This window comes from Chelon labrosus, assembly GCF_963514085.1.
Source record: "Chelon labrosus genome assembly, chromosome: 17".
Taxonomy (NCBI): domain Eukaryota; kingdom Metazoa; phylum Chordata; class Actinopteri; order Mugiliformes; family Mugilidae; genus Chelon; species Chelon labrosus.
Genome location: NC_140350.1, coordinates 18331390 through 18355885, shown reverse-complemented (window position 1 = coordinate 18355885; position 24496 = coordinate 18331390). Strand labels below are relative to the sequence as shown.

The following is a 24496-nucleotide window of genomic DNA, read 5'->3' as shown; positions in this document are numbered from 1 at the left end:
GCTTTCAGTTTAAAGGAATATTTGGCCCTTTTGCAGAACGTGCTTGCTTGTTCTGATGCTAAATCTCTGACATGTGCACTGCTGTGAGCGTGGAGCAAGAGGCCCTGAGGTGATTAGCTTAGCATAAAGAGCGTGGTTAAGAGCAGCTCTCCCGGCACTTTTAAATGTTCAAACATATCCCTACAATAAGTGGTGGTTTTACTGTTTCTTGGCGAACAGCAGCCTGGTGCAGTAACTTCTAGTTTTCCGCAATGTTTATGCTAAGCTAAGCTAATCTGGCTGCAGCTTCATGCACAAAGCACAGATATGAATGAAAGTGGTATAAAACCTCGATCTATTCTGCTGTTGGCAAAGATAAAATATTAAAATATTTGGATTTTAAATGCAAAATTAAAACCTTCATCTTGATCTTTTTCTGCATGCATTCCTTCCATTATCTTATTTTCATCATTACCTGCTTTTCCATAAATTAGCTTTGTGACTAAAATTGGATGTATACAATAATGCTATTCTTGACACCTACTATTGACAATTGTGCATTTGCACTTATCTCAGTCTCAAACTTACCTTGGTTCCCACCCTCCCAGGCGCTTGAAGACGAGCTGAACTTGAAGAAACGCGAGCAGGAGGCTTTCTTCAGGATGAGCGAGAGCTTTGATTTCGCAAACCCCAGCTCTCCCACCAGACTCTCCAAGTTCGTGCCTTACCAAGAAGCTTCTAACTCATAAAAACAGATGCTGTGACGTTGCACAATTCCTCCTGCCCGCCCGCTGTCAGAACCCAACGCTTGCAGGTGTCGGGAGTCGCCTGCTGCCTCGGTTTTAATTTGCTTTGCCAGTGATGGCAGTGTAGCCGTCCCTCCACTAGGTTCCTTTATTGTTTTAGTGAATATTTATGTTTGAAATCCTGTTCTGAGGTTGTTTTTTTTTTTCTTTAAAGAAAAGCTTGTTGTGCTTCACATAATTCACAAATATGCTTCTTAAGATAGATAGATGCCTTATTAATCCCAAACTGGGAAATTTCACTCTTGCTTTTCTTGTTTTTTTTGATAGATATCATCTATCTATCAAAAAGAAAAGCGAGAATGGAACGATACTGACGAGCTAAATATCCCAAATTAAATTATTTTAATTACTCTTTATGGTAGGGGGCAAGTAGTTTCTACAAAGCGCCCAGGGAATTTCTTTTCGGATGATGAGAACAGATGCCATTGAGCCTTTTGTTAACCCTAAACTATCAGTGCTGTCTTCCATATAGTGTGATTTACTGACCCCCCCTTTGCCCTCCCTCCAGCTGCCAAAGTCTGCCTTAATTTATTTTTTACTACTAAAGAACAACATTATCATATGTATTACTGTAAATCTAGATTTAAATATTTTCTTTGGCTCTTTAACCAACACCTATGGTATGAAGGATGATTTTTGTATCTTATTTCTTTTAATAAGGGATGCGGCTAAATCCAAAGGTATAAGAATTTAATACTTTTTTCTTTTTAAATGATTATTTAGGAGTTTGATTTTAACAAATGAATAGTGTTGCTCTTAGTTATTATTATTATTTTTTTTTTGTTGTTGTTGTAATTTTACTGTAAAGATCTGTCACACTGGATGGGAACTGACAAAGCCAAAGCTTTTTTTTGAAGGATGTTATACAGGTGATTCAAATCTGGATTTAAAAAAAAAATGTATTATGTGGACGAGTACAACACGATGTGCAGTGGATGAACTGCCCGCTAACCAATGTGCAATATTACTTGTATGTCTTTGCTATGCTTAAAGAGTTTATTTTTCCTAAACTTTACCTTCCTTTGCACTGAGAGGGGGAATAATATGAAGATACGTGAGACCTTTTCTGAAAGAAACATTAAGAAATAGGTATGTTTATCGTTTTTTAGGGCTAAAGAAGCAATAATGGAGTGGTTTCATTCATTTTTGTAATTGATGATCTGATTTTGGAACGTAGCTCTTCATGACGTTTTAAGGAGGGGGGTGAGGTGCTCCAAGCTGCAAGTTTGCAGCTGAAGAACCTGTTGATTGAGAAAAAGCAGTCTGGCCTGTAGATTCACATAGATTCAGGTCTGCCATCGGGTACAGCTTACTCTATCTCTTTCCCTTTCTCACGTTCTCTCTCAGAAGTGTTTGAATTTATTTTATAAAGTGTTCTTTTCTGTCCTGTTCAATGGCCCTTTCTTATGTCTTCCTCTCTGCCTCAGTTTACATAACATTATTTGTGTGGAGGGCTTGTGAGCGTGAATGAAGCTGTATCAGAAGGAACCACTGTTGTAAATAATAACTCCTAATAAATGCAGATTTTCTAATTACTCGACTGTGATGAGAGACTCTTTCTGATGGTAAAAGCAGTTTGTCGTGTTGTAAGTAATTCAGATATGGAGGAAAAGAAGAAGGGGCACCTGAACAGTCACGCCATGAATAAATGATGATCCAGTATGCTCATTCTCAAAGGATCAACCAGGTTGAAACACAAGCATAAGAAGAATCACTTGATCTTTCTAGTAAGTATCACAATAATTTCTAGTCATATTGCCAATCTCATATTATATCCTTTTTTTATTTACGTGGTTGTCCTTATTCTTTGCAGCTGTGGTTTATTCTAGTTCCCCTGGCACCTGTGACACCTGGAAAACAAGTGAGAAGTTGGAGATTGGCAGCGTTTGATCAAAGGTGGGCTACCATAAAAACACTGGCTCTTTAAACATCATTCTAAATTAACAAAACAGAAATAACAGAAGTACACTGCCTGGCCAAAAGAAAAAGTCACCACCAAAAAAAAAAGTCACACATGCTAATATTTCGTTGGTCCGCCTGTCTCCTTACCCTGATGCCCCCATCACTCTGGAACAGGGTAAATCTGGACTCATCAGACCACATGACCTTCTTCCATTGCTCCAGAGTCCAATCTTTATGCTCCCTAGCAATCTGAAGCCCTTTTTTCCCAGTTAGCCTCACTGATTAGTGGTTTTCTTAAGGCTACACAGCTGTAATTATCCAATAGGAGGCTCGTGCCTATTTGCTTAGTTAAATCCAGGTGGTGTCTTTTTTTTTTTTTTGGGCCAGGCAGTGTTTGTCCTTACTGTTCGGTTCTGGTAAAGCTCTAAAAATCAACCTGTAAATTTAAACAGGGGCAAAAAATAAAATACTATACAACTGAGGGTAACGGCAGATTTAGACACAAAACAACATGAAAAGTGAAAAATCAGAAACTTTTATTGACTTAAAGCAAAAGCAGACTCATTGTAATGAAAAATACATAGCAAAAAAAAAAAAAAGTAAGTTTACAATACTGAAATGATACCATCAACACATACATTTGCCTTGCACTGTACTGCATACTGCACCTTCCTGCCTTTTCCCACACAAAATACACCTGACATTATGTCATTTTAGTTCTAATCTTTGTATAAAATGCAACTGGAAGGTGATGTAACGTTAAAGCAACTAGAAACAGAACAGAATCAGTGTTACAGCTTGTAGTCTTGTCTAATTATTATCCAGATCCACGGACAAATGATTTCTATCTTTGTTCAAATCACAGCGACCAGCTGTTTCACGAACCTCCCTCAAGTGACTTCCTTTTCAGCCAACCAACATCCCTCCTCTTTGAACCCACCGACCAGTACAGAGAAAATGCAAAGAGCTAAAAATAGATGGACCATCAAAGAAAAGTGACAACAGTTAAGATACGACTCTCATTCCTGTACAATAAAAATAATTTGCTATACTGACCGTGCTTGAGACCAGTCAAGCATTCATGTAAAACATTATTTATTTATTTTTTTTATACAATGGTCATACTTTGTTGTTGTCTGAGCACCAAACCTCGGTTAAGAACTGACTATACACTCACAATACTGTAAATCATTGCACAAATCACTGTAGATTTATTTTTTCCTTTTACTGTCGGACGTGCAGATGTGGCTCTGCCATTCACATTTTTCAAATCTCATGTTTTGGTGTGAGATACAAAGAACTCCTCCATCTTCTTTGTTTGAGCCATCTAGCCTCGTTACTGCGGACTGATGTTGTGGACGTAAAAAATAATAATTAAAAAAATATGGCTAGAGGAACTAAAATGCACTGAGGCATTCTTTCCCTTCATTCAGTGTGTGCAAACCCTAAACTTACCTCAACTGACTGAACTGACTGAAAGTGCACATCTGTTACAAGTCGCTGCAACAATAGTTATGCAGTCGATGACGAAAAGCGTTGCAATAGCAGGGGGGGAAAACAAAAACTAATGTGCATGTTTCTAGTATAACAAACAGCACTACTACTTGGCAAAGATACATCTTGTAGCAACTGCTAATAGCACTTGAAAGCCCAGATAATGAACTCCCCCAGTGAGTTTATGTGCAGTCTTTATCTAAGGGTTTTTTTTTTGTTTGTCCGTCTACTGCTGGGAAGAGACTGGCAGGATCTGATTTGAACATCTAGTCTTAAGTCGAACAATTTCAAGATTCCAACAAGGACTATGTCTACAGTTGCATACAGTTTATCAAGAAGCACTGAAGCACTTTGCATATAATATTAGAGGCACCGTATCATAAAAGGCAAGGGTGTAAGATACATTTATTCTAGTGTCTAGCCTGAGTAATGGCAACACTGACGCTGTGGCTAGCATAGGGCAACAAAAGCAAATAACATTTTTACCTTAGATTTGATATAGTATCTAGGGAAGGAAAAAAAAAAAAAACAAGTAAATGTCACAAAACCCAACAAGGTCATGTGTTATTGCTGGTTCACTTGGGTGGTAGAGTATTCTTATTAAAATGAAACAACAAAATGTGTCAATAACAATAATAATAATAAAAAAAAAGGTACCTACACGTATAAATAAAATAAAAAAAACGCTGACTAGCTAGAAACTACTGATATTTTGTTCATTTTGTTTACTTATTTTTTTTCCCCCATCGGGTGATGATTGAAAATACATTTTCTACCTAAGGTTTCTTGCTCAGGTAATTCGAGGGGATCCAGCCCTCGACTTCTGCGCTGACATTTTTACAGAACCACCAGCCGTTGCTGTTTTTCTCCAGTACTTCAAACACCGTACCCACCTTGAAGCTGGATGTTTGGTCCTCCCCTTCAAAGTCCGCCACAGCCAGATACAGCTCGTCCTTACTGGGCTCCTTGAGTAAAGGTGGGAGCTTGTCCTTGGGCGGCCCGGGCTTCTCGCTCTTTAACTGGGGCTTGGGAGGGATGGGGACTTTATTCGCCTTGGGCTCTTCTTTCTCTTTGTTCTGCGGCGGCGGAACAAACCCCTTGGGTTTTGGGGGAGGGGGTCTGTTGAGTTGCGGTGGCGGAAACTTGGGAGAAGTGTCCTGCGGGGCTTCTTTTAGAGCAGGTGGAGGTTTGAGTTCAGTCGGGCTTGACGGCTCGGTTTTCTTTGGAGGAGGTGGTCTCCGTGGGGCCATGGCAGGAGGTCTCTGAGGGGGATCCTTGTGGGGAGGCACGGTTGGTTTTGCAGGTGGAGGTGAGGAGCTGTGGCCGTTGATGTGTTTTGGGGGGAGCTTTGGCTCATTGGAGTACTTACCATTATTAAGGGAAGGGATGTGGATCGGGGGAGAGCTCGTGGGTGAACTCGGGTGGGAGCTATTTCCTGCTGCTGAGGTGTCATTCTGAAGGTTCCCCTCTACTGACCCAGAGCCAAGATCTGCTGGTTTTGATGGTCTAAGCTTGCTCCTCAAGTTGGTGATGTCTAGTTTGTTTTCTGCTGGGGGGTCTGGCTTGGCAGCTGGAACAGGTTTAGGTCGGACCACTGGCTTGGCCTTCATAAATGCTGCAGCTCCCGGGGGTTCTGGTTTCTCCTCTGCCACCTCTGACTTGGGTTTCGGTGGCTGTTTAGGTACAGGTTTCAGGTTAAACTTCTTCACCTCTTTGGCAGAGATCTTGTGGCCACATTCAAGACCCATTTCATTCCGAAGGTGGAGAGCTTTGTTCTTATCCTCTTTCTTGGCTTCTGATGGCTTGTCTGGTTTGAAGGGGGCGGTCTTGGGTGTAACCAGCGGCATGATGACCCCAGGCGCTGGGGGTTTTGGAGGCAAGGGCTTGGAATGATCAGGTCTTGGTTTCTCTGCTACCTCCAATTCAAAGCTCTTATTAATGGACTCCCTTCGAGGTGGCAGAGCTGGTTTTTCCTCAGCCGGAGGGGCAGTTGGGGCTGGGGGCAGAGGCCCAGACATGGCAGGGGACCCCTTACTGGCACCGGACTTCCAATCTCTCAGCTTAGGCCGGGCAGAAGACTCAGGCGGCTCATCTGGTAGAGGCTTGGACCAGCTGTCATCTGCACCCGAAGAACCGCCGTCCTGGAGGGTTAGCTTCTCCATTTCATTTGGCAGTGGGGCAAGGAAATTAGGTCGCAGAGCATTGCTGGTTTTCTTGTACTTGTCAATAAATGTGGCAGGGGCCCAGCCCTCTTTTTCATCTATCTGGATGTACCACCAACCACTTGCATTCTTCTCAATCACCTAGTCGGTAAGAAAAAAATGCTATTTAATACGTTGCCTTCATTTAAACCAAACATTTCACTGAGTTCCTAACCCACCTCAACTTTGATTCCAGCTTGGAAGCTAATCCCATCAGGGATGGTGGTCTGGAAGTCGGCTATGGTGTAGAACTCTTCCTCAACTTGAGGAGGAACGGGCGGCTTGGGTAAGTTTGAACCACGTGGCTGTCAGGTGTGAGACAGATACACAAAGTTTAAGTTGATGGAAACTTTTTCTTGAAAAATACAGAGAATGATATTTTGCTGCACGTAGTTGCCATGTAAAATCTTACAATAGTAAGATCTCTGCGCGGAGGAGGTCTGTGTCTTGATCCCACTTCTGTGAAGGAGGGAAAACATATGCATCAATGAGTTGATAGAGTTGATATTTGCAAAGCAGCAATCTGTGCACTACATAATTCTTAAACATTCTGCATTTAGCTTTCCTCTTCATACTGGGGCATCGCCAGATCACAACAGAGATCATTTAAGGTTAGCTTTCATGTAGAACAGCTCTATACCTTATGTCCTCTTTAATTAAACAAACATAGCCTTATCTCATTTACACGTCGGCATGACATTTCCGTCTCTACATGGATGAGCGTCTATCCCTGCCCCCCAAACCCCAGCCTATTAAAGCTGTAAACCTAGGCCAAACACTGGTGTGCAAGCTTACACTATACAGTATGTCATATGATATGATATGATATGATATGATTTTGTTACATGCACTTACTTTTGGTGTTTTCAGAGAAAAGCGAGAGCCTGTTTTCTTTCTGGCTGTTGTCTCGGTTCTCTTTGGCTGCATTGTTTTGCTGGTTTTGCTTGGAGAAGCCGTCTAAGTCGTTCGTACTGGCAGCGCCAGCTGACTGCTTCTGACTCTGGAGGTCAGTCTTCTTTAGGTAAGAGGCGGGGGCCCAGCCCTCACGACCTTGGTACCTGGATGAAGGAGAGATGGCTTCAGCTGAGACACATCGAGCACAATACTGGGGAAAAAAAACTCTCTAGGTATATTGGTTTGTGAACTGCTGTCGTGTTTCATAACTCTCTACCGATTCTCGTCTGCTTTTCTTGATTCTTATAATGATCGCGGTAGCATCTGCGGTCTATCGTTCCATTTATGACAGGCTTCAATTTATCCAAATGTGGATGGATTCTCTTATTTTTGGCTAATCTGGTGAACACCGCTGCCTTCTTTTGTGGAGATTAACCTCATTAAAGTGTAAATGAATGGCTGCTGATAGTTTAGGGACTGTTCTACTCCCAAAATCTGAATTATTTAAGCGTGACTTGATTTACCTGATCTTCCACCAGCCTTCCAGATTCTTCTGAATAATCTCGACAACCATTCCCCTCTCCAGATCGATCTCATCTTCATCTCTGGCAGAGTACGGGTAAATCACTGAATACTTCTCTTCTAGAGTTGGAAGAAGAAAGAATCGTTAAATATAAGAACACGGCTGTTTGGAAGATCACTGTGTACGGTTTCACACATAGGGAAGCACATTCAGATAAATGCTAATGTGGGGTAATAGCTGGGGAGGGCAACGCACAAAATTACACACTTGGATTACAATGGCTCGTAGTTTTTCAAAATCGGTAACTTAGAGTCAAACTGAAACCCTGGATCCTTGTGCAGTTTAGGATGAGATACTGTAAGTTGCTGCAGACATACATCGGTTTTTACATGATCCAATTTATTCAAAGAGGCAAGGCTTGAGCTGCATCTAGTGGAGTGAGAAGACATAAGATACAAATGTGCAACACACAAAAGACACATACATCCTCCACAGATACTGACCACAAACACGACAAACTTGTTACTGACAAAAAAATGCAGCTATATCTACAATTTCTTTTATCATTACTTCTAAAAGACAGTCTACAATGTATTGTATTATTGCTGGTTAATTGAAATTACAATTTAACTATGCATTTTTTATTATTATTATTTATAACATAGAAATACACAATCCAATTTGCATGCAAGGATTTAATTCACATGCTTGGGTCACTCATGCAACATACATATCACGCATGCACATGGACAAACATGCATACAGTCGTGTATGCATGCCACATGAACACAAGCATTCAGTAAAGGAGGGGGGGAAGAAAGGCGTGCGCTCCACCTTGCCCAAAGCCTGTGCTGAAAAGATCCCCTAAAGTTCTGCGACGACCCACGTGCCTTGGCAGTGACCAGAACCTCCGAGGCACTGACATCCCAGCACAGTAATTGGGGCAAAATAGGAAGTGAACATTACATATGCTATCTGGAGGATGTTTTCATCCTAAATGAAAGTATTTGAGGTTGGAATTAGTAGATCTTTTGCTTGTTGACAAAATGTTCCGATCTCAATCTCAATGTACTGTTCTTACCAATAATGTCCATGATACTACTGACAAACTGCTCTTTTAATAATACAGTATATTATTAATTGTCTAATTAGAATGAATGGGTTTACACCACTAACATTAATGTGTTTTATTATGCACTTGCTCGACTGTTAATTTATTGTTTTTAATAATGCAATTCTATAAAACTGCAATGTGAGAGAATGTGGATGTTAGATGTGGTTGACTTGCCCAACAAAGACAGAGCAGCCAGTTCTACTTTTGAACATGCATGCTTGCAGGCTTTGCCAAGACCTGAAATGTGTTCTGTTATTTGTACTGGCTCCTACAATTAGCTAGCATCCCTAACAAGTGCTCAGTATCAGATAGTACGCTCCCTGGACCTCCACATCCTACGTGAGTCAAAACTGATGTGGCAATGCATGTTTTGCAGGATGCACTTTCCCTGTTTGTTAATCCAATGGGTGAGACATGACGTGTACAGTTTGGATTTGAGAATAAGCTCTAAAATAAATGTTCTTCAACCTTTCCTTGAGGGAATATTCAGTCTAAGCAATAGCGCCCACGTGTAAAGATTTCTGTACCTTCTTCTCCTGGAATAGTGAAGTCATCTGGGTCGTCCTGTGCCTCGAGGCAGGTGGCAGGGACCCAGCCCTGGGCATCTTCCGAGCTCACAAACCACCACCCTAAATGAGCAGACATGTAACCACATCTCATGAGAGATTTCAGGTTAAGGATTTGTGGAAATTCATTGGTGTTCTTTCATTTTGATACTGCACATACTGAATAAGTATGCCATGAAATCAGCGATCTTTGCACGATCAAAACTTAAGAATAAAAAAACAGAATAATAAGATGTGTTGTATAAAACTTGCCAGACTCGTTTTTCTCAATGACCTCCACCACCTGACCCACGTGAAGGCTGATCTCAGAGCTCTCCTGCTTCTCATAGTCCGTCACTGCCACGTACTGATCGAGGAGGAGAGGATCTGCTGAGGAGGAGTCGCCTGTTGAAAAGCAAAAAAACAAAATAAAAAAAATGAAAACAGACTTTAGTTTAGCCCTTTATTCCCTGCTCTTTTCTTTTTTAAGGGAAGTTAAGAATGAAATCTCAATACTGAAAAAAGCCTCCACTTCTGCAATTCACTGAAGCTCTTTGATAATGTTAATGGTACTGTGATATTAAAGGAACCATACGATATCATCTGTGTGATTTCGTGGTGTTGACCTTCAAAGGTTTTGGATCTCATTGACCAAACGTAATGTGGCCTTTTAAAATGACAGCCTTCATACGCACTTCAAAGAACGTCTTTAAAAACTCAATCTATGCAGGGTCCTCACACCACAGCTACATTTCATCTGTAGAGCAGCAGTGAGCTGAACAACTCGTTTCCTGATGAAATGCCCAGAATAAGTTCAAGGTCACAATTTATGCAAAAGTAAAAAGGTGTGAGGGTGAGGAAGCTTTTCTTCAGTATGGAGATTCACCGAGACACGACGGAGCTGGGGGGAGGGGAGCGTATGTGATTGGAAAGATGGCGTGAGGGAAGCGATGATCAGACAGAGGAATAGAGGAAGATTTAGAGAACGGTGGCGAAGGATACTGATTGATAGATGGTTAATTGATCACCAACATGAGCTGTGAAATCACCGTGGAAACAAACCGGCACCACTAAGACCCACCACCTACATCAGCTCCAAATCAACAGGAATCTGCAGGGCTCACAATGAAAGCAACTAGCAAATCCTCATATAATGGCGGCTTTTTTTATTCATTTCTATTGATTGTGTGAATGAAAATAGCTAGAATAAACCCTGATAGATCGCATTAACCTATAATGCTGCAAACTAAATAACTTTCGGTTGACGCATGGCAAGTTTTTTTCACCGAAAGTTTTCGGCAGAAAAGACTTTTACCACCGAAACATTCTCGGTTTTGGCCAAGAATTTTCATTTCGGTGCATCCCTGATGTATTTCTATTATTTCTACCTCCCTGAATTTATCCGCAGCTGCCATTATCTTCCATCTTTTCTCCTCCATGACATAAATGTAGCCAGGATATGAGTCACGTGTGTTATATCAATCACCAATTACGCTCGCTTTCTTCCTCAACACTGAGCCACAGAGCCTTCGACAGAGCCACATCCCGCCTGCCCAGGCCAGGGGAGGAGAGAGGTAGGAGGGGTGGGGGGATTCAGGGGTACAGGCCACTAGCAACCCAACGGGTTAAACACACAGCACGACCAAGCATGACAGTGCGTTTACTACCTCGCTTTAGGAAAGTGGTCGCCCTCTCTGCAAACCCTGATGGAGAGGAAAATGAACGGAGAAGAGAACTGAACAAAAATAAATAAACTAAAATAACACGGATGCAACTGAAGAACAAAAGATTAATTAAAAAAAAAGATATAGAGTGTTTAAAAAAATAGAAACAGGTGGTGTCTTTGTTACTGTAATAGTCAAATGTCTTGAAAACATTCAAGACGTGAGTGCAGAGAGAACATGCCTCTGCTGGGGAGAAAAACTTGTGAAATAGTCTTTTAAACTCAGTGGCCACTAGATGGAGGTAATGTCATATTACACAGGAGGGGCTGTGATCAGCATTAAAAGTTGTGTAAAAAAGCAATGAAACAATAAAGTACCCCGTTCTTTCTCTCCTCTCCTTTGCTCTTAGAACAAAACAACGCACAATTTACAAGCCCACCTGAGCTCACTTTTTTTTTAAACTCATAATGAAAGCGCCGTCTTACCAGACTTCTTCTTTCCAATGGGCTCCCTGTTGAAGAGAAGAAAGCAACACAATCAGTGCAGAGAAAAATGAAATCAGACGATCCTGACGTCAATACCTTTATCAGTATTACTAATTCATGTCAAATCTCAAAACCGATACACAATGATGCTTTTTACTGAATTAAAACTGATTTAATTTAGTAAGATTTCTGAATTTGTATATAAAAAGCAACCTATTAACATCACCTTCACTTATTATGTGATTATTGACATATTGGAGACAAGGGCCGTCCTCTTCTCTCTATCCAACCCAGGTCATTATGAATCAAAGAGCCTCTAGATAGGCGATCTCTTGCATTTAGGCTGATGTTAAATTCAATACAGCATCTGCTGTGTCTGGTTTAGACATTAGCCTGATAAATAGAGCATTACTCCACAGCAGCAGCAGCGGCAGACAGGGGATGATTCAACAAGCAGATGCCTTCGAAAAGTCATTGGTGGCTAATGCTCATTATTCTGCTCTCTCCCTCACTCCATCTCCCCCTCTTTGGTATCTAAATGTTTCTCCTTCGGTTGCTTTTTTCATCTCGCATCTTCCAACGTCTGCTTTACCCGCTCCTTCATCTCCCTCGATCATTTTCCCTGGCAGCTACTCCCTCCTCCGTTTCCCTGCATCAACCCGAGTCCTCTCAGCCACATAAAGGATTGTTCGATCGGTAGAACTGTTAATTGTGGAGACTTCAGTCGCAATAAATCTTTACCCATAAGTGGTCCCATTAGCTTACCATAAAAAGAAATGCCTAGGCAGGCTAACCGAAGCAACACCAATGACTGTGATCATTACAGAAGTATGCGAATGCTTTGTTTGCTTGTTTTTTTTTACTGAGGTGAAAGCAGGGTCACGTACTGCAGCGGATACAGCCAGTGACGGGATCCTTGGCCTAATATGATTATTTTAATTAGTTTACAGTGAAATCAAATGAATCCTCCCACCTACTGGATGTTTTCACGCTACTCTGTGACAGTGAACAGGTGCAGACTCAAGGTATTGATTTCAGTGATTAATGACGTCTCTCCCGCCATCACCACCCAGGTTTTCCATTTTTTGTATTACTTCTATGACCTTATGCTCGTTTATCTAATCTTATTCTATTTGTTGCCCCTATGAGCTCTCCTACTTTTCCTTTTCTTTTCCTTGCCTCACTCTTCTTCCCCTTTTCTAAAGCTTTCTTCCTTCTTCACACATCTTTTCTGACTACATGACCACGTACTTCCTCTTCACAACTGAGTCCTCCTGTTCCTCTCTTGCTCTGCTCCTCCCCTCTCCTCCCCTCTTTCTTGCTGCTCTTACCAAGAAAGTCTAACGTGTCTCTCTCACTGCCAGATTTATAGGCCATGATAAATATTCCCCCACAGCGGCTGCTGTGTCCGTACACCAGCCTCGTTGTCAGTCAGCCAAACAACAGGCTGCACTGGCAGAAAGCAGTAATCCAATTTCAATGAAGACAAACCAAGGTCTTTCCTATATTCATCCGCCTTAAGTGAATGCTCATTCTCATTCCTGCTTCTCCTGACACATGCTGTCGGAAGCATGTATGAGGAGCGAGGCGGTATGTGTCCTTGGCAACCGCCACTGAGAGGAATGAAGGAGGAAGTGTGTATGTGAGCAAAAGAGAGTATGAGAGAGGGGGAGAGGTCAGATCAGGCATAACATTACAACCACCTTCCTAATACTGTGTTGGTCTCCCTTGTGCCCCTGCAAATAATTGTGACTCATCAAAGGATGTCCTGTGGTGTTTGGGTCCTACAGATTGAGGAGAAGGGCCTCTGTGGATCAGGCTTGTTCCAGTGCATCCCACAGATACTTAATCAGTTTGGGATCTAGTGAATTTGGAGGCCAGGTCAACACCTTGAGCTGGTTTTCATGTTTTTTTTTGCTTTTTTTTTTTGAGTTGTTCCTAAACTGTTTTTGTGTGTGTGTGCCTGTGTCAGGCTGCACCCTGCTGGGGATGGCTGCTGCCATCAAGGAGTGTCAATGCTACAGGGTGGGGGTGTCTGGTCTGGTCTAGGTGGGTGGTACATGTCTAAGTAACATCTACACCAATGCCATGTCCAAAGGTTTCCCAGCAGAACACTGAATTATTTACTTCTCCTGTCAGTGGTCATAATGTTGTGGCTAATCGGTGCTATTTCAGAGATCCGTCTGATTTTAATAAAGAAAATGGTAGACAGCCACTTGACTGTGCGATGTTTTCCCACATCAAAGTGGACACTGTTATTAACTCTTCTTGGATGTGCACTGTTTCATAATATCAGTGGCGGGGGAAATATTCAACTCGTGTTGCCAAAGCAAAAGTAGCACACGACTGCAAAACAACTGCACTGTAAACGAGTGCACAGAAGGAATTATCAAGCAGATGAATCAGTTAGGTTGGTGAATTATTACTTTCATACTGTACTTTGATACTGATCACAGAATGTGTTTGTATAATGGGAAAGTTACTGGTAGAGGGTTAGATAGAGAGTTGGATAGTAAATTAAAAACTCTTGTTTATGCCATCACTGGATTGAACAACTAGAAGCTCAGCTGAACACAGTAAGACTGCGGCAGACAGAACACTTCAAAGTGACATTATATCCGTCCACATTATAGATGTAAATATGGCAGGCTATTGAGAGTACCCATTTGATATTCAGTCCCCATATCGGCTATGCTGTTAATTGACCTTGACCAAAAACCGTCAGCTGCTCAGTCAGTGAGTCCCTCCTGATGGTAGGCAACACTTGTTTGGTATCATTGGGTAAAAATTCCCTGATAACCTCTTACAGTACTGTGATTCGAGTCCTGCACTTCAACTTGGATTTGTTTTTTCAGGAATTAGAAAATCTAGCCTATGATGGCAGACTTTGGTCAATCACAGGTCTTCTCACAGAGAGGGCCTTGGTTGTTCTACAAACACATGGAAAGCTTGATTTAATGGCAGAAATAACTGCCTACACTGCAAAGCAACACAAAAAACAATCAAGTGGAAGGAATTTTCCCACTAAAAGAGAGTCTAACACAAAACACGCAACTACATCATCAGCTTGGGATCCTAGCTCCTGGACAGGTAGAATATGTTGTAGTGGCTGGCTAGCCGAATCCACAGAAGCCAAGGTTAAAGGGCGAATTACTGGGTTGAATTTCGTTAATTGCTTAGCCTTTTTCTAGCCAAAACGCTCACTGTTGCAGCTTTGGCTTTAGTTTTATGTGTATGTAGCAATGTAGTATGCCCAAAAAAGGGCTGAAAGGGCTTCCCAGGCCCAAGAGAACAGGACGGTGATTGTCATATTGCTGTGAAGTTCATACAATGTACAGGTAATAATACTGTATAACAGTATCCTGAGCTAATAATGAGAGACTGGGGCACAGGGATAGACTCTCGCTTCTATGAACCAGATTTTTTCGTGTAATTTTACTGCCATGCATATGTCCCGGCATATGCCACGGGACACGTCAACTCAACTTCCTTCCCACTGAAGCAAATTCTCAACGCCATACATCAGTAAGTGATGACAGAAAGCTTAAAACTAATGCCATCGCTGACAGCTGCTGGTGAAAAATCTCTAGGGTCAAAAATGCGAGCTCCGTATTACGGTCTCTCTGAAAGCCAAGCACTCATAACCTCTACTGCCCTGAAGGTGTTGGTAACCTTAAAAACAACAACACATATGTACCCAAGGCTGGTGTAGGCGCTGGCATTCGCTTTCCGCTGACGTTTTCTTTTATGACGCTAATGTGTTGAATGATCTTTACAAGAGACATGAGAGCAGGTCTACATGCCTTCAGAGCAGCCATGTACTCCCTGCTGTCTGGAGCCTGGTGGCTGAGCTGAGCTGTAGCTACACGCTCAAATGCAAACTCAGCATCTAAAAAGGGACACATTAAAGGTGTTCCTGCAAGAAAACCCCAAAAGGAAGTAGCGCAACGGCATGAAATCATATCCATTAGAGGGTGTAATGAATGCTCATTATCAGCAGAATGGAGGGTAAATGCTGGCAGGACGTGACATGACATGAACACTCTAAACAAAGGTTTGCCATTGTATTCAAGTATGTGAGTGTGTGTGTGTGTGTGTTTGGGTAGTACTTACTCCTTTGGTGGGTTGAGGTCTTCAGGTCTGGTCTCAAAGAACACTCTGACCTCCTCACACTGGGAGATGTAGACTGGAAGTTGAATGAGGGCCTGCATGCACAAAGGATATCAGGAAATCAGGAAACTTAGGTAATCATACAAACTGACAAGTACAGTAGCCCCAGGTTGCATCTAATCATCATTTGGTGTAAGCTAGATTATGAGAGGACAATTGTTCTTTCCTTTACTCTTAATTATGTTTTGGTTATACATCCATCATATTGTGTAGGTCTCCCGTGTGCTTCCAAAACTGTTGTGACCCATCAGAGAATGGACACGGGCCTTCTGAGGGTGTCCTGTGGTGTCTGGCAACAGAATGTTTTTAGCAGGGGGGCTTTGGGTCCTATGGGTTAAGGGGAGGGGCCTCTGTGGATCATCCCGCAGATACTTGATTAGTTTGGGATCTGGTGAATTTGGAGGCCAGGTCAACACCTTGTGCTGCTCTTCATGTTTTCTTTAGTTGTTCCTAAAGCGTTTCTGTGTGTGTGCCTGTGTCAGGCTGCATCCTGCTGGGGATGGCTTCTGCCGTCAAGGAGTGTCATTGCTATGGGGTGGGGGTGCGTGGTCTGGTCTAGGTGGGGGGTACATGGTAGAAAGAACATCCACGTGAATGTCAAGTCCAAAAGTTTCCCAGCAGAACATTGAATTGCCACAAGATGGTCAATGTTATTTACTTCTCCTGTCAGTGGTCATAATGTTGTGGCTGGTCGGTGTATATGTTTTTTTGTTTAATAGTTCATGTGATTTCGAGGCAACTACTGAACATGAACACTGGTTTCTAGGATTAATTCCTAATTTTTCATTGTCCTTACTAGTGCTTGATTTGTAATATTAAAGCTGAAGTTATATATAAAAGTTAAAACAACTGAATAAGACTAAAATGGTATAAATATTAGGAATCTTTCAGCTTTTTCTATCCCACCAGTTGATTGTGTTCCTTGCTCTTGTCTTAAGCTCAGTTCATTGATCTGTCTCGCCCAACTTCCCCGCTCATCTCACGTCTCTGTGGAAGCTCACTAGCAGCAGAGGGATGAGCCCTGACAACACGGCTGGAGGATGAAAGGCAAACAGCCACATTCAGTTTTCTCTTTATTGGCGTGATCGCTCTTTCTCTCTCACGCACACACACAGACACACACACACAGACGGCTAGACATGTTATCACAAAGTCTCTTTTTCTTGCCCTTTCTCTTCCAGACCCTGCTTCTACTACTTTGTCTTTCACTCGCTCACAATCAAACCTCTAAAGGGCAGCAGTGAAACAGATAACCACATCAACAGCCTGATGCCCCCGAACCAGAAGACAGAATAACTTCCCCAACGACCCTGTGGAGACAATCTCTCTTACTTGTGAGGGAGCTAGGCCACTCCTCCTCCATTTGCTGGCAAGCAAAGCTCAGCGCTATCCATCAAGCTTCCTCTGCTAGCCTCTACCTCTGATTTTAATACCCTTAAGTGTTTCAGTTTTGTCCTTTGAGGGAGCACAGTCTAGTACCTCTCACACTCTCCGACACTCGCCGACATAACGTCAAAGCTGACGGATACGGAACGGAAGCCAACGACCAAACTCAAGCGTCCTTGTCCAGCTCGCCACGTTTGCCGTGTCATATTTATGACCACGGGTTCATGCCAACAACTTGTATTAAAAAAAGAAAAGAGTGGTACTACCACCATGGACCAATTTGCTGATTCACAGTTCATACAACCTTGACATGCTTCAACAAAATTTTACAGTCGTTTAATCCATGTCTCAGCAACTGGTTGAGGAGTTTTTACTGTTTATAACCAGAGAAGTTATAGCTCAGTCACACAGCCTGAATGTTACACTCCACCATGAGGTCAGAGTGCGTCCTGAACTCGCTATCCTGTCCTTGGATTTATTTCCCTCCTCGTGTCAGCCTGTGGCCCCGTCCACTCATTACAATTCTCCCCAGGGAGGAGACAGGAGGGAGGCTCAGGGTACATTACAGCAAATGGACTTTATGGGTGTTCTTTACAGGAGGCCGCATTAAGGTAATTGTGTGGGCCTGCGAGAGTGCGCATGCATGTACGTTTGTGTGTGTGTGTGTGTGTGTGTGTGTGTGTGTGTATTCCCACAAGGAAAAATAAATATATAATGGAAATGAAAAACGTACTTCTCATAAGCTACAGTTCATCGTGACTGCATCTACGAGCAATATTATTACACACATAGACACATACAGTGAATGGGAACTCAGGAAAAACAAGAGAGTTTTAAGATGTTAACGGCTAGATGCATATCATGCATAACATTATGACCACCGACGGGAGAATTAAATAACACTGACTATCTTGTGACAATACAATGTTCTTGCTGGGAAACTTTTGGATCTGGCATTCATTTGTGTGGATGTTACCTAAACATGTAGCACCCACATAGACCAGACCCAGCAGGGTGCAGCCTGACACAGGCACACACACAAAAACAGTTTAGGAACAACTAAAAGAAAAAAACATGAAGAACAGCACAAGGTGTTGACCTGGCCTCCAAATTCACTAGATCCCAAACTGATCAAGTATCTGTGGGATGATCCACAGAGGCCCCATCCCCACTAACAACATTCTGCTGCCAGACACCACAGGTCACCCTCAGAAGACCTATGTCTATTCTCTGAAATCTTTCTCTCATTATACTTGCATTTCAACAAAGTGTGGGAGCTGCCCAAAGGTCCTTGCTCAGCAATCTTACCCTTGATTTGAGCAAACATTTTTTCCCCCCCCGTTTCTTTCTTTCTTTTATCCAAACTGTGTTTCCTGACATGAATGAAAACACAAGACTTCACAACCAGGGAAATTCCATATGAGTCAGGTTTTAAAGCCTCAGCTGTATAACAGAAAGGCTGACTTAGCTCTTCCATAAGAAAACCCATGGAAGTTTCACCTTTTTACCCTGACTTCTTGTGGGGGTGGATGAAAATGGAGTTTGTTGTTTACTGGGAGTTTTTTTTATTTATTACTTTTTTTTAGTCAATGCCAGTTCTGAAACCTAACCTGCATGGTGCTATCAAAGGCATGAGGGATATTTTAAGTTGTCAGCTACTATTTTAACAAAGTTTTATAGCACTTTGGACACCATGTTTTTCAGTTTATTTTATGTAATTATTCATTTTAAGCATCATTCAGTCCTAATCTCTGATAATTTTGACAGAACATGGAAACAATCAAAGGCCATTTTACTTTTGAGCAGGTAAATGTTTTATAGCCTTTCTTACATTTCCACAAAAACAACCTTTCAGTGAAGAATCCCCACTGATGCAAAATTGGCCCAGCTATTCCCATAAACATCCACACCCACAGACATGAACCAACAACTCTACCCATTCCTTCCCCAAACACATAAGTGGTTAAAGATGTTGCCTGCACCAGCTGTACATTCCTTTAACCCCACATGACACAGAGCCCCTTCGGTCCTCAACAATATTTATCAGACAAAAAAATATATATATACATTTTGAGTCTGAGCTGCTATGAAGTGTTGTTTTGTATTAGAATTTAATTTGCAGTTGTGAGGATTTCATGAGGGCTTTGATGGAGACATGGAGCAGAAATACAAACAGTTAAAAACACAAAAAGCCATGAGTAAGTAAGTTAAGTTTCCTTCTCAGGGAGGCAGGAAAAGGTGTGCATGGTTAAGAACCTCAAAGCAACTCACTCAAATTTGCAAAAACATAGCCTAAGGGTTGTGAATATGCTGACTGGAGCAAGCTCAGCAACAGCAAGCTCCCCCCAACTTGAATATATAATACAGCAAGTACTCCCGGATATCTTTCAAAGTGTTTCACACCTAAATCGTGAGATTTTGCAGCCACAGTGTCCACTTTGGGATCTCAGATCATAAAACATTAAGACTGCGGGCTGTAAAAACAAAAATACTTCTTGTTTACTCCCATAGACTGTAAAAAGGCGGACGATGAAACAGCTCCTCAAAAGTGAAGCCAAAGCAAGTAGAGCTCCCCCTGGTGACTGGCTGCAGTACAGGTCATAAGCTCCACCCCCTCCATGTTAGTGAATAGGACTTGGGCCAAATTAAAACACGAACATACACGTCAAATAAATTATTTTCAGGGATTGTTTCAGTCATTTTTGGTATTTAATATAATACTGGTGTATAGTCAAGTGTCGATTTTTCTGAGAAGTTTCGTTTTAGTTATTTGACGCTATAGAAACAGGATGTGACATCATGAAGACTACAAGTTGCCATGCCAACCACTCAGTGGAGCGGTTTGTGGGAATGTGAGAGTTGGAAAAAATAATTAAACAAGTACAGTGTATTTCCTTGTAACTGCTGGAGGTAGAGCAGAGCGTAGTATTAATTAAACAAAAACGCGAGTGAGCCTGAAGGAAGTGTGGGCAGGTCATCGATATCGAGGCTCCCCGTGGATCCACTCTTGGACCGTCCTGCACAGACACTGGCTCCAAAGTTGGAAGATGGCGCCGCCAGTATCCCCGGGAAAATACCATCAGTTTGGCTAGTGCAAGGAAGTGGGGATGCATATTTATATACAGTCTATGATTACTGCAGATAAACAGTTTGCAGCCCCACTGGGAAAGATTAAAACCCTTGAAAACCCTTCAAAAGTCCATTTGAAATTATTTTGGAGGATTAAAAATATAAAGTTTGTTGCTGGAAACCTGAACATCAACTGTAATTAATTCATTTGGGCTGCAGGGGTACATTTCTATCAAAGTGATTACACATTGCAGCACATGAGTAGATAGTACAAAATGTCCATGCTGTTTTTTTTAGATCGCTGACTGCAACCTAATAAAATGAATGTATAAGGCACATTTATTAATTGATTTGCCTAAGGGGAGCATTCCTGCAATGACATCCTCTTCTCATTAAGCTACACAAAAAAAACTTGTTTCCTTATATACTACTGCTCCCGTGAGAACAATCTCCTTCAGTGTGTTTCCCTTTACAGGGAGGTCAGAGTCTGCAACAGAGAACCCGGGGAGCTTTTAGAACACCTCGACACGGTGGTTGCCTGCTGTCACAAAGGCTTGCTCCGGGGAGTTTAGCGTGACGCACACCACAAAGTGGCAATTTAGAAGGCAAGGACAGCAGCATTATTTATAGAGATGTTGTTGGAACGATGTAAACATAATGTTGCCGTTAGGAAATTCTCGCAGTACCGCTACGAGCTTAATAGTGGTCAATAGAATAATCAGTTTTAATGGTTAAAGTCAAAAATGTTGCTCTTTTGTTTGAGTTATTACAAATGTCCGCTCCTTCCATCAAACCCAAAATGTGCTAAAAATACTGACGTTGCTCAAATAAACACAGAGGACATAAAAAGAATATTTTCCATGCTCAAGTTCATGACTGAAGTCGATACAACGTGGGTGGGATACTTGTTTTTCCTTTGACCATTTTCTACCTTTATTTAGCACCAAGAAGATGAATGCTCACGGTGAAGTTAAGTAAGATTAAATAACTACAAGAAAAATGACTGATTTACAGGTTTAAGCCTGCACTGGTGTTGGTCAGTACACTCACCCTGCAGTACTCGTTGATCGGCCTTAACCTTTTCATCGCCACGTCTCGGATATGACTCCTCCGGAACAGAATCTTCCCTGAAACAAAGTCAGAAAAACAAAACAGACTTAGAAGTGAAGAGAACAGACATCAGCTTCAGGCATGAGGAGAAAAGGTTAAAATTTAAAACCTCAGCTGTTACTGTCATTTCCAATCAGCATACTTTCTAATAAGCACGTACACTGATCAGCTACAACATTAAAACCACTGACAGGAGAAGTAAATAACATTGACCATCTTGTGACAATCTAGTGTTCAGCTGGGAAAGTTTTGGACCTGGCATTTGTGTGGACGTTACTTGTACCACCCACCTAGACCAGACCAGACACCCCCACCCCATAGCAATGACACACAATGCAGGATGCAGCCTGACACAGGCACACACACAAAACAGCTTAGGAACAAGTCAAAAAACATGAAAAACAGCACAAGGCCTGGCCTCCAAATTCACTTGATCTCAAACTGATCAAGTATCTGTGGGATGATCCACAGAGGCCCCTCCCCTCAACTCATAGGATCCAAGAGGCCCCCCACTAACAACATCCTGTTGCCAGACACCACAGGACATCCTCAGAAGGCCCATGTCCATTCTCTGATGAGTCACACTTGTTTTGGAGGCACGATATTAGCAAGGTGGTCATAACGTTACGCCTGATTGATATATATTGACACAAAAGATTAACAAAAAAAGAATATTTTTAGAAAGGTTTTTCACTTGCTCTTTTCAAGAGCCAGGTTTTAGTAAAATCAGAGGTCCGTTGAAGGACAGTCAGGACACAGAGGCTTTTACAAAACACGGTTAGGGAATTAGCATGCAGACACAATACAGTCGAGTCATCAATAACACTGACAGCACAATGAGTTGGGTAAGGAGCTAGGTGAATGGCTGGCCTTTCCAAGTCATGAATAAATGATTTTGGGAAAGCAAATTATATCTGCGTGACAGTTTAAATGCTACCCCCCTCCCCAATTCTTATCTCCAACCACACACAACCACAGGCACAGACGAGCCGGGTCGCCATAACAATAACAAGAAATGGCTACAAATAGGCCTCTTAAAACACTCGCCTAACTTAATGGTATGCAGGAAATTTGAGAACCCAGCAGCATCTACTTTCTCCTCGTTCGGGCTGCTTAAGATTTACCACAGAATTCGCTGAGACAGTTCTAATGAAAACACAAGTTGGAGAGGAAGTGGGGAACGTAACAAGAGCTTGAATGCAAAAGGGGAATTTCTTTAGTTACTGTATCACATTAAACTAGAGGATATAGTGTTTGCTTTCGACTTGCTGAAACACGAATCTACCGTACTTAAGGGGACGGCTGCTGCTGAGCAATCGAGCACCGAGAGCTCCACCGCGTTCCCTTTAACACATGTAGCTCAAAACAATTTGTGTGACTCATGGTGGTCGCCACTGACGGAAAGATAGATGCAGGCACCAGCGATGCGATCATCACAATGTCTATGTCTTTTATGCGCTTTTCAATTTGGGACAAGGAGAATTATACTCGTCATTCTGCTGTTAGCGTGGCTGTACACTATTATATTCCAGTAACGTAATGAAAATGTTAACGATCTGAACAGTGCAATTTCCCCCAACACACTGGTGCAGAGGAGAACAGTACACTAAGAGAGGGAGACTTTTTACAAAGGAGATTAACTAGATTTAGAATGAGAAAAGACTTTCCAAATCTCTAAAAAGGTGCTGGCAGCATCTTGCCCGGGCAGCTGAAAGGACACGCTCCTCCCGGGACGGCTCTCGAAAACTAACGAGATTTGAAAGTCGACCCTCAGACGCTCACTTTTCCTCCCCCGTTTCTGTCCCCGCTCTTCCTTCTCCTCCCCTCGTCGATCCTCTTTAGCAGAGAGCGTTCTTGAAGGTTTTCCAGCGCTCTCCGGGGTCAGGAGAGTAGCACTGACTCAACACTGCCCACTTTGTATGCGCGGCAGCCCGTGGATGCGGCCGATTGAAAGGGGCTTGTTTGGGAAGGAAGGGAGGGGAGGGGAGGGAGGGGAGGGGAGGGAAGGGAAGGAACCTGCTGCCCTGGAGCCATGGCTGAGGCAAGGTAGACTAAATGGCAAATCTCAGAGCCAATTTGTAGAGTGAGAGAGGTAGATGGTGAGAAGAGACAGAGATGGGACAACAGGGAGCACTGTTGTCACTCACTTCACTCGAAAAAAATCTGCAAGAAAACTTGACGCAAAGGCCGAGACTTTCCATTTAAGACTCAAAGACTTTAAAATAATACGGGTGGACTTTTACTTGCTCCAAAAAGAATGTGGCCGTATCGTAAAAATTGCGAAATAATGATTTGTATGCTCTTAGGTAAGTTGCTGACTCAGGGCAGACAACTTTATAAATTGCCATGAAGACAGCGATCATTGCCTTCCCTGCAGACAACGGACGAATGTGATACGAGTGAGGATTGAGCAACAAGGTAATCTTAATTTATCAGTGATTTTGTGTTTTTTTTGTTCAGCTCTACAAAATTGTACTTGACCTGTTAAACATACTGTGCCTCCCCCCGCGCCAGGCAGAGAAATCACCGGCAAAACAAGAGTAAAGAAAAGTTTAAAAAAAAAAAAATAAAAAATAGGGGAGGAAAGAGGGAGAAAGTAAGCCCAAATTACAAATTCATAGCCTACTTCTGAGAGAGGATCACCCCTTTAATCCTCCAGGGGCCCTAAAGAAAACAGACCCACATTCCAGCTTAGGTCTTGTCTCTTTCAAAAGTCTGACCTGCTGACACTTCTTTAAAAAAAAAAAAAGAGTCGCTCAGGTTTCTGGGATAACTGAAATGGATCAGTTAATCTAAATGCCATGCGTGATATCGAAGCATCATAGCCTCCGACACATACCGTGCAATCTAGAGGTAAGAGGTGACGTTTGGTATGAAAAAAGAAAACGAAAAGTTAGGGGCTTTAATAAAGAAAGACAAATTCCTCTTGAGAGTTCAAGGGATCAAGCGCTTTGGTTTGTACACCTGGCAAAAAAAAAAAAGCAGAAACTGAGCAGAAACTCTGCACTGTGTACACACACAGACAAACCACTTTGCTGATGTGGAGATACCAAAGAAGTAAAAACAACCTGGGGCCTTGAACAAACCAAACCAAGAAGGGAGGAAAAAAAACAAAACAAAAAAAAAAAACACCTCGGTGCCTTGTTGGGTTGGC

The 24496-nt window shown here is 42.3% G+C and overlaps 2 protein-coding genes across 4 annotated transcripts in view; one reads left to right on the top strand and one right to left on the bottom strand.

The window, feature by feature from the left end:
• stk10 (serine/threonine kinase 10) overlaps positions 1 to 2320 on the top strand; it is a 41227-nt gene extending 38907 nt beyond the window's left edge. The window contains exon 20 of the mRNA XM_084564230.1: positions 588 to 2320. Coding sequence (XP_084420356.1) covers positions 588 to 728 — 141 coding nt within the window. The 3' untranslated portion in view covers positions 729 to 2320. The remainder of the gene's footprint in view (positions 1 to 587) is intronic.
• Positions 2321 to 3206: 886 nt separating this feature from the next.
• sh3pxd2b (SH3 and PX domains 2B) overlaps positions 3207 to 24496 on the bottom strand; it is a 34972-nt gene continuing 13682 nt past the window's right edge. Inside the window, exons 4-15 of one of the 3 annotated variants that reach the window (XM_084564448.1) lie at positions 21283 to 21359; positions 15721 to 15812; positions 11608 to 11633; positions 11126 to 11161; positions 9732 to 9863; positions 9441 to 9542; positions 7801 to 7918; positions 7238 to 7440; positions 6795 to 6841; positions 6562 to 6687; positions 5075 to 6484; positions 3207 to 4686 (exon numbers count right to left, since the gene is read on the bottom strand). In XM_084564448.1, coding sequence (XP_084420574.1) covers positions 4669 to 4686; positions 5075 to 6484; positions 6562 to 6687; positions 6795 to 6841; positions 7238 to 7440; positions 7801 to 7918; positions 9441 to 9542; positions 9732 to 9863; positions 11126 to 11161; positions 11608 to 11633; positions 15721 to 15812; positions 21283 to 21359 — 2387 coding nt within the window. In that variant the 3' untranslated portion in view covers positions 3207 to 4668. Of the gene's footprint in view, positions 6485 to 6561; positions 6688 to 6794; positions 6842 to 7237; positions 7441 to 7800; positions 7919 to 9440; positions 9543 to 9731; positions 9864 to 11125; positions 11162 to 11607; positions 11634 to 15720; positions 15813 to 21282; positions 21360 to 24496 lie in introns of all 3 variants that reach the window. The other 2 variants (XM_084564446.1, XM_084564447.1) reach the window with 2 other exon arrangements.